Source organism: Thunnus albacares, chromosome 3 (assembly GCF_914725855.1).
Source record: "Thunnus albacares chromosome 3, fThuAlb1.1, whole genome shotgun sequence".
NCBI lineage: Eukaryota > Metazoa > Chordata > Actinopteri > Scombriformes > Scombridae > Thunnus > Thunnus albacares.
The window spans coordinates 5,681,458-5,692,404 of NC_058108.1; the positions used below are offsets into that span (position 1 = coordinate 5,681,458).

At 37.2% G+C, this 10,947-nt stretch overlaps 1 protein-coding gene across 1 annotated transcript; it reads right to left on the reverse strand.

Annotated features, from left to right (window-relative positions):
• Nucleotides 1-286: 286 nt before the first annotated feature.
• Nucleotides 287-3,288, reverse strand: LOC122979122 (CMRF35-like molecule 1). The gene is made up of 7 exons (XM_044346348.1): nt 2,801-3,288; nt 2,346-2,681; nt 2,176-2,241; nt 2,012-2,071; nt 1,885-1,928; nt 1,201-1,279; nt 287-1,081 (listed from the first exon to the last, which is right to left on the reverse strand). Exons 1-7 carry the CDS (start codon nt 2,835-2,837, stop codon nt 1,020-1,022), a joined length of 684 nt encoding a protein of 227 aa, XP_044202283.1. The 5' UTR covers nt 2,838-3,288; the 3' UTR covers nt 287-1,019.
• Between the last annotated feature and the right edge of the window lie 7,659 nt (nt 3,289-10,947).

The following is a 10,947-nucleotide window of genomic DNA, read 5'->3' on the forward strand; positions in this document are numbered from 1 at the left end:
GAGTTTATTGCTGGGTTGATGAAAACCATAAACCAATATTACATTTAATTTACATAAGTTTATTTGTTCAATAATTATTATAATAGTTTATTGAAGAACACTTATTTTAACACTTTAATATCCTAAAATTAATTAATTAAAAAATATTAAAAGTTTAATTAAAAATTTAGTAAAAAATTAAAACAAAAACAGGATTGTTACGCCTATTTCCACTTTTATTTGAATACAAATACAAACACAAATAATTTTGCTGCTTTAACAAATACACATACAAATACTTGGGTCTCTGCACATCCCTAATACAGATATGTAAAGCATCAAACTGATATTTTAAAACAGTAGCAATGGCACAACAGAAAATGTACTTGACCACATGTAAATAAAGTGTGAAAGCAAGTAAAGAAGCACCAACTTTAGAGAACACATTTATAGTTTCTGCCCTAAATTGGGATATCCTGTCAAATCCTTTAGTATCTGCCGATACCAAGTTTCATCTGAGACATATCTTTACTTTAGTCGATACCAATCCTTTAATATAGGGCGGCTGTGGCTCAAGAGGTAGAGCAGGTCGTCCACTAATCAGAAGATCGGCGGTTCAATCCCTGTCACCTCCAGTCCACCTGTCGTCAGAGAATCCTCGGGCAAGACACTGATCCCCTAATTGTTGCCGATGGCTGTGCCGTCGGTGTGTGTGAATGATTAGATCCTCCCGATGAGCAGGTTGGCATCTTGCATAGCAGTTCTGCAATCAGCGTATGAATGTGTGCATTCTGTGTGTGAATGGGTGAATGTGGCTTGTAGTGTAAAAGGCTCTATGTAAGTGCAGCCTATTTACCATCCATTTAATATATCCCCAGATCGGCCCTAATATGGCTCAGAACATCTCTATATTGTAATTCAAATGCCTAATAAAGCAAACTTGTGAACTTTAAAACTGTCATTGTATATGTATAATATTACTGTGTGCGTGCATGCGTGTGTCTTTAAGGTTAACAGTGTGTTTGCTTGTTGTGACAGTGCTACAGATTGCTTCCATGTTGACTTGGTTCATATGTTGATGTTTTGACTGTGGAATAGCATTCTGAGAAAATAGAAGACAAAATTTGAATCCAAATTATGAGTATTGAACTCATTATCTTACAGACAATTAATCAACCAGTAAAAATAAATGTTGTAACATAGTCGTGCTGAGTGTCGTACCTGTGGCAGTACAGTAGATTTGTTCATGATCCTTCGTGGATGGGTGGAGTGTTTCATAGATTCCAGCATGACTTGCACTCTGTTGGGACATAATGTTTGCTGTATGTTAACAGAGTAGAATAAAACTAAACAGAGAAGAAAAGAAAAAAAAACATCTAAATTAAAAGACAGGATGTGTATATGAAGGCTACATCTATCTACTGAGTGTAACATTAGTGCAGCAGTGAAGCAAAACAGTCACCAAGTACGGTACTTAGCACAAAAAGAAAACTGGTATAAAGAGATAATGACGTAGTATACATGAAGTATTTGTCATAAAATGTTTAACATGCAAAAAAAATGTTTATCACATACTGTACCCAACCTGTATGTGCCTTGTGTTAGTGGAGTAATATAAGTGAGAGGGAGATAATGCCCCATGGCTGACATGTGATAAGTCCTATAGGGAGATCTGACCAGTCAGCACAAATAAGTGTCACAAAATTCACTTGTGTCATCCTCTGTAGAGTTCAAGACGCCAGTCAAACACGCACGACGACAAACACTATATGATGACTAGAGAGGACATACTTCTACCAAGGGTGCATAATCCCCAAAAATGTGTTATATTATTAACAGGAAATACTGTAAAATTCAAATCTGCATCTGTGGAGGTTCATGATAAGTCGGTTAAAAACTGTTTACCTCAGCACTGATATCTATGACTGTGTTTATCTCGGTGGGCGAGCCTGTAGAAATAAAGCAATGTATGAAAAATCTTTATCAATCTTTTAAAAAAAAGATTTTACAGAGAAAGAGTGATAAGACTCACGTGATGACACGGTTCTTCTTTTGCAGAATATTAGTGCAATAAGTCCCATCACCAAGACAGCTGTTTAAGGTTATTGTCAAACAGTATAACATTACTTATACTCTGCAATGCAGTTTCACCGAGACAATAAATATGTATGAAATTTAGATGAGTGCACTCCATACCAGCAAATGAGAAAGCACAACCGAAGATGACTGATTTAGGATTTGTCCTCGAACCTGTAAGCATAGCTGAAACAAACAAACACTGTTTTTTTTAAAAATCAGTAGGGCATGATTAATCACTTCTTGAAATGCAGCAAACTTGACAAAACTATTATAAAGCATGGACTTACCATTGAAGACGTGAAGGTTCACCTTAATTAATGAATCGAGGCCGAATTTCTCCAGTCCACAAAGGTACGTGTTGGAGTCTGACGTTTGGAGAGAAATAAAGGTCACAGATAAACCCTCTGCTGTGTTGTTCACATATATTCTGTCCTTTTGTTTAGCTTCTCCAGGTGCTGCTTTGACGATGATGTGTTTTTCCTTCGTACATGGACTTTCACAAAGGTACTTAACGTAAGATTTTACATCAGTCAGCCAAACATCCCAGTCTGAACATGTGAATGTTACATTTTCCCCAACATTTGCGTTTATGTTGAGAGGCTTCATCTCCGCAATAGTCAGAGCTAGTTGAAATAAGGAAGAAAAAAAAAAAAAGAGAGGTGAGAAAAGTCATCAGTGATGTTTTGAGACAGCAGATAAGTTGTTTTTGGAATAAATCTCTTCACACAAAGAAATAACTTACCAGAGAAAAGGCAGGTGTAAATGTAGATCATTGTCATAGTGTCAACGATTGTCAAACGATGAAGTGCAAGTGCAGAGTTATTGCATGTCTTTGTCTCAGTTCCTTCCCTTTCTCAGCACTTTTCAGGTCAAAACTCCTCCCTACAATCTCAGTTTAACTTGGTAAGTTTCAACATTTCTCTTGATATTCTGATGTAATATTGTAATTTCGCCACTATATAATACACCACACTATTGCACCACTTTATAGCACATCTTCCTCATTTCAGTTAAGATGACGCTTCTGCTTGACAATTAACAAGACTTGACTTGGAGATGCTATTCATTACATGGGACTTAGCTTAGAGCAGGAGTAGTCCATTAAAATTCAAAGGGGTCCAGTTAGAGAAGATTTCCTCCAGCAAAGATCCAGAACATCATAATGTCTGACTCGCGTTATGATTCAGTGCCGAAGTCGAGTTGTATCAACACAGTTTCAATAATATTTCAACAATATTTATTGTCAGTTTTCACATTGAACCGCAGGGATTATAAATAATAATAACTCTAATAATAAATAAATGTTCTTTTCTCATTTCAAGTAAAATAAGGGCTGAATTTAAAAACAAAATACATAACAGAGTTTTTGAAAAATGTAAAGAGTCAAATAAAGTGCTTAATTTTATAAAAATGTAATAAAACATGTAGCTTGAGTTTCCTTTTTTTATCTTTTTTGTTAACTCCATTTCACATTTTAACAGTCTCAACTAGTTTTATAATAAACAATCTCAACACATCTTTCTTTCCCTCTTCTATCCCACCGCCTCACTTTCTCTCGTTCAGCTCTCGCTTGTCCTGCCAGGGTTTTAAGTCTGTTAGGATTCTGGTGGGTCGATCATATTGGGCTCTTAAATTGTTTTTTTTCTGTGGCCTCGGTTCAGATTTGAGTGGGTGTGTTTGCTCAAAAGATTTTTGCTTTGTCTCATAGTGGTGCTTCACAATCAGCGCGGTCTGGGAACGTATATGAGACAAACTGGTTTTACACCGCCTGTGGGAAGACTGAACATGTAAGAGTCTGTCCATTATTGATTAAAAGCTCTGTTATCGCTGTCTACTTCTCTCTCTTTAGAGCACACCATGTGAAATTACTTTTCCCTAACTCGCTTATTTCTCTAACTGCCGTCTCTCGTGCAGGGTCTGCCTGTTCTGCTTAAAGGGACTTTTTGAGGGTCTGGACCACATTACCAAACATTGCTTACCGAATGTGTATTTTATTCTTGGCTATCTTGCTGATGATGCAGTGACAACACACTGGGAGTCGTCGGGGAAAAGCTGGGAGAAACAAGGAGAGTGACTTTATTGTCTTGTCAGTTCACTGTGCTTTCTTTATTTTCTAAGGCAGTGGTTGTAAATAGATATTCTACACAGTCTCTGATGATGATGATGATGATGATGATGCACATCTTCACAAGTACAGGACATCAACAGTCATAATGTTAGTCGCCCCAAAAAACAATGTAAAGTTACATTTGAGTGACAGATGCCATCTAGCTGCTGTAGTAATTATGACATGGAGCAGTGAGATGATGTCATTAACATTAATTGCTATTCGTTTCCTGTTTCTGATCGTGAGTCTCATATTTCCATTTATTTTTTTAAAACTCAGCTACAATCATCCCCTAACTTCAACCCTGTGGTTATTATTGTAGCCATGGCAACAAAGGTCGCCTAACTTTAAGGAAGTAGCAACTTTCACCCACACCACATGTTTCTCTAACCTTAACAAAGTGATCATTTTAATCCAAACCATCTTTCCCTAAACCTAAGTGTGTGGTTTTTGTGCCTAAACAGACAAAATATATATTTACAATGTTTACACAGTTAATTATTTATATATCTGTGCTTTATTATTTACATATTTACAGGTTCAAATATTTACACCAGCATCCTGTGAAGGTTAAAACATTACAGTTGGATCAGCCTCAGTCTAGCCTATGATTGGCTGGTTTAGTCACATGTGCCTTAGAGACGAGGAAGTGTTGTTGTTATGACTCTGATGCCGGGAGCTAGAGTAAAAGTGCTGCTTAAGAAGTCACCTGTCTCCATCCTGCTATTTTCTCTTATGAAGAGTGTCAAATTACCACCTATCGAACCCTCACGTTACAATATTTTAACAGTGATCGTATGATGTTGACCTGCTGATTACTGCCGACTGAGGTGTCTGATTAGAGAACGCTCCTATGTGTCGTTCTGGGGTTCACATGGTCAAGCTGTGTGTTTGGTCATTAATTTGGAGGACTTGTTGAGTAGATCACGCCAATCATCAGGATATTTAAAACTTCTATTTCCTCTCCATATACTCTGAACTCCCTCAGTAGTTCACCATACTCCACTCTTCACTATCCTTATCAACACATTTTTAGCAACAAGAAGATTATCTTTTTCAGAACAAAAATAGTCAGATTTCCATAAATCTCTCTGGATAATCAATCGTGTAAACAGCAATATTTTGGGAAGTCATCAGTTTATGTATTCATGAATTTAAATGGATTATTCCACCAATCACAGTATAGATATTATTAGCATTAGTGCCTGCTTGCTAACATCAAACACCAAACTTAATCAAAAAGTAAAATAAGCGTAACTGTAGCTAAAACAGAACTGTTGATGCATGTCATTACAGATGGAGAACATGATGTGCAGGTTTTTGAAAACTCCAGATGTCTTTTCATTTCAAATAAAAACATCAGGCGTGTTTGTGGAGCCATAATCACACCGTTCTTCTCTCCGCCTGCTGGACTACTCTGGCCCCCACGCTGTGTCCTTTTAGTTGAGCTCTTAGGTGAGCCAGTCTGGACTCTGCTCTCCTTTATGAGGCTGTCAGTATGCTATGGCAGGTAGTTATTTTTATGAAGGATGACAGACGCTGATTGAATCAGCCATGACTGACACCAGCCCTCACCACACTGACTGATTGATTCAGTCCTCCCACTTCAACCCATTTTACAATTGTGCCTCTGGTTATGAAATGACCAAATATCTGTTGGCCATTCATGGAAAAAAGAGCACCTTATCTCACCTCCACCTCTCCGCCATTATTGCTCCCCTTTCCATTTCATCTTCTCTCCCCTCCTTTCTTCTCTCATATGTAGTGATTAACCAAATCATTCTCCTCGGTAATGTGTCTCAATGTGCGAGGAGGAAATGAGAGAATATTATCTCCGTCCTCTGCTGGCTTTGACAGTTCTTGTCATTCAAATACACACTTTTAACATAACACTAACACTGGGCCTCTGCTTTCACTATGTGAGAGAGACAGACGTGTGTGTATGTACAGTAGTGTCATAAGATAAGGAGAGGTTTGTCAGGGCAGCTCAGTCAATGCTGCCGCTTGACACTGCTACACGGTGAGTCAAAGCCTGCCATACTGGCACAGAAGTAAAGGGACAATGTGTCTATTTAGTAAAACCAGCAAAATCACCGGAAGTAAATTTTTTTCTGATTTAGCTGAGCGACTTAGCATCAAGTTGACCAGCTCAGGAAAGGTGGCAACAGCTGGACTGCTTTTGGTCATTCAAGAGCCAATCAGAGCTCTTTGCTTCCTTGTTTCACTACCTATGAAATCTCTTTCTCTTTTCATGAGCAGCAATTTTTACCTGGAAAATTGTCACGATTCCTGCTAAGGCCCTGTGTGTGTGTGTTTCCCTTTCCCCTTTCTGTCTCTGTCATTACCTTCAGCCCTTCATCACTCTCTGCTCTGGTCTTTGCCTTTTCTCCACCTGTCCACCAGACGCCCCCAGACCTTGCTTTCTGTTTACCACACCCACCTGCTCACCTGATCCAACTCAGTAATTGTCTGCACCTGCTGCCCATTCCCTCGTCAGCCCCTCATCACAAATACCGGTCTCTATCATTCATTCCCTGCCAGTTCCTCATAGTTTCTTCAATGGAACCTTTCATTCTCGCCAACCTAATCCTGTTCCCGTCTGCTCTTTCAGATGGGTTCCCCGTTATGACCTGTAAGCCTGTGTTTTGTTATTCTCATTAAAAGTTCTTCTCATTTAACCTGCCGGTCTTTAGAGTCCTCCACCTTTCTGCCCTGTACGCCTGTAAGAATGTCATTTTAAGTCAAATTTAATCATGATTCCCTCAATCATTTTTGCTTCAATTCATTATTATTTAATAGTTGAATCACAGGAAAAAAAATCATTGCAATTAATTTCAATTATCACACATTGCCAATTCAGTTAATTTTTTATAACGAGGGTTTGTGTAGAGTCCACCCCCACTGGTTTCATAGCTCTTGATTGCATGATGTTTGTACATCTCCCTGATTCTGATTGTATTTGCTTGTTTTTATCTCATGCTGCTATTACTTATTTTAAAGTCTGATGGCTTTCAGCATCATTACATTAAATGTTTGTCTTGCTTTTCTTCAATTCATTGTCCCATTTGGACACATAAGTCCCGTTTTGTTAGCGTCTTTTTAACTTTATTCCTTCAAAAAAATGCAATTTCCTTTTATAGCCTTTTTGTATGTGAACATTTTCATACTTTTTACTAAAAGATAAATATTTATTTTGTCATTTTCACACTGGATTGGACTTTTGAATTTGAATTTGGACCATTTGTATATATATATATATATATATATATTGCACTACAGCTTCCACCTGATGTTGGCTGTGATGCTCTTCATTCCTCTGACTTTGGGTTCAGCCCATCTTTAAATTCACTCATCACATTCTTGTCTTCCACTTCACCAGCTGAGTCTGAGTCTCTTGTGTTATTCACTGTAAGGTTCTCTGAGCGCACAGCCTTTTGCTTACATTGGATTCCAATGACAATGTGTAAATGTGAAGATGATGCTAGTGGCTATGCTTCATCACTGTCCCTCCTCCACTATGTATCAGTGAGAAGAGTAAAGAGATTAGTCTGGTGTCACAAAAGATTTATTCATACTGTTGTCTTTTTACTGTAACTATTTGGTTTTCTAGCAGCCTCCACCCTTTCATTACGCTTGAGTTAATCTGACACTATGAAAATGTGTTTGTGTTCTTCACAAAAATAAAGAATATGTATAATTGGTCATTTTGACAGAATCTATGTGCTCTGTTGAGGTAAAAATTTGAATTGTGTTTCTGTAGGTTTAAAAGCTCTGACAAAACAAACCCTTAAAGACCACAAATGGCTAAACAGAGGACTTTAAACTAACATCCATTTGGTAGTAAAATTCATCTGGACTCACTGACTTTCTATGTTTTTTATCATTTATTAAGTCAGTCAATTCACCCAAATTATTATAAAAGTACTTTAATGTGCCCAGGTTTTGAGGTATCTCTGAGGTTTCTGCTACCAGCTCAACACAATGGAGGCTGAGGGTATTTTATTTGTGGAAAATTACATTTAAAAAAAATTCAACAGCAACATTTCTTCACTGTATCAGCGTCCCTTCGATAATCCACCAAACATGCTATGAAGAGTTTTTAGAGATTAGAGCATTTCTTGGGCAGAAAGTACAACTCTGATGAAAACTGTTAACAGCAATGTTGGAGAAATAGGAGGTTATGCTAATGCTGTACTTAAAGGCCCCCCATTAACATTCATAAGCGTATATAAACATTTAATAAATGGTTAATAAGACTATAATGCAGTTGTAAGCAGATATAAGGAAGATTTAGGTGTTAACGTTCAGTGTTTGTCAACAATTATAACTTGTCCTATGAAGACATTTTATATTATCACAACTGTGTTTTACTATATTGTCATTATCTGTTTATATAGCAGCCTCCACCCACAAGAGGAGTTATAGTTGTTGATAAATACATTAATAAACACTTATATCTGTTAACAATTACATTATAGAGTGTTATAAACCATTAACTGTTTACATACTGCTTATAAATAAATTTGGGGACTTAAGTGTTTCTGAAACAACAACCAACATTATCTTGGCTACCTTTAGATATAACTGAGAAAAGGCTACGCTAATGAGCTATCACACTTTTTTCCTGTTATGCAGTAGAAGTCTTGTTAGCTGCCTCCTCACTATAACATCCTGCCATTCAAGTGAATTTGAAAAAAAAAAAAAAGCTTCATTTCTTGAGGTTATCATATGTTAATAAATCATCAGAGCCTCATTATCCAGCTAAGAAATTAGTCTGCATGTTTGTTAACTCACGAGAGGTTTATTTGAACTGACGTGATAGATGGGCTCTGTATGGATTTTGCAGCATAAACCTTTAAGCTATTACAAATGGATGCAGTGTTTCTTATCCAATATGCCAATTTATTGGTTTTAAAATTTGCAAGACTGAATGTGCAAATTAGAGTGTCCATAGAAAACCATGAGGGCTCTCTCATTCTCCTCCAGTTGCACAGAAAAGTTTTATTTCATGTCATGTCAGTAGACAAGATGGACTTCTGGCAAAGACTAATAAGGAATATGGAGACAACACTTCAACTGCACTACTGCTTCACATAAATGGAGTTCTGTCTATGCCCCTTCTATGGTGTGTAGAGTTTTAATGGTGGTCTGAATTTCTGTCCCATAGTCCACAATATGATTGTCAGGCTTGTTGAGGTCTTTAACTTGCTGGCAGGTACAGACACCCGCATATAGAAATATTGTGGGTGTTTCTGTATTAGCTTGTGCTTCATTGGCAAACTGTCAGTCTCCCAGTGAATATAGGAGGCTGCAGGCTTCAGCAACCCATGGGAATAACAATGAGTTGAAAAATAGTAGATGAATTAGAGAAGGTTATTCTCAGAATACCAGGGGTAGTTATTGCACAATGTAACCTTGAATAAAATTTTACAAATGCCTCCGCTCTGTCTTTGTCCATCTTTTGTTTGAGACAGAAAGTGGTTGATGTGAAAACCGTCCATAAAGCTGTCTGTACTCAAAAAGATGATGAGATATTGTACATTTTGTCACTCGGGATGCTCTTTTGTAACTCATATTTTATATTTCTAAGACAACATATTTTTCTTCCTTGGTGTATATCTTGCAAGCATCCTTTAGTGCTATAAAATAGCATCCCAAACATTTGTTTTCATGGGTGCAACCAAAGTGCAGCTGCAGTGTGGTAAGACCTGTCAACAACTTGTCAGTGGAAATGGAACAAGCAAAGGGAGAACAATTGGCAAAGTGAAGGAATAATAAGACAAAAACGTTGGCTTGGTATTATAAAACTAAATTATCTGAAATTAAATGAGAATCAGTGCTGAGCACAGAAAAAGGTCTGGATTTACAGTAAAAGAGGGAAATACAGTGTGCTCATTTTTATAAACTTATCCCATTACTGTCAATGGGTTTATGGGTCAATGGGTACATTTGAAGTGACAGTAAAATAAAGTGCTGGCCACTGAGTGAGAAGTGGGAAATCATGTGCTTGAAAGTGGCATATCCTGAACCAGTATATCCCTGTGTGTGTGTGTGTGTGTGTTTATTTATCAACACAGCATTTCAAAACCACCACTTAAAATCAGTGACCAGGAAGAAAAGCAGAAGAGAGAAAAGACAGAAGGAGAATGAAAAGAAAAAAGGAAAGCATACTAAATGTATGATGAAAAAAAAAACATAAATATTGTAATACTGAATACATAAAGGAGAGGATATTGTCACCAGAAAATCATTAAGTCAAAACAACATCAAAAGGCAAAGTGGCAATGAAACAGAGAGACACACAGGAAGAATTAAATGTGAAGTGGACACTAAAGTACTAAAGTTAGGGGAGATGGTAGGAGGTTGTGCGGTGAATCATCTGTTTTTTCCATCAGGTCAAGACTGCTGCAGCCCAAAATAACAACATAGCTATTAGTTGTGTCAGTTATTCAGAACATCTTGATCAAAATAAAGTAGAATATTCAGAGCAAAATAATTTAAGGGGTCGTATAATCATTTCATAATTGTGATGAAAAATTGTGATGTAAACACTACTTCTGAATACCTTTATGTCTTTGCATGCTCAACCAAATACTTCCCTGTGGCACCATATATGATCTCTTCCACTTTGGTCCATATACTGGTTACTAAAGGGTCATGGGAATCAATGTAGCATCATATAGACTATTATGTCATTCATAAAGTTAGGCTTGAAAACAGGATTTTGTACTTGTAATGTTAGCTAAGCTTGTCATAAGCTTGTTGATTTAAATTTCAATAAT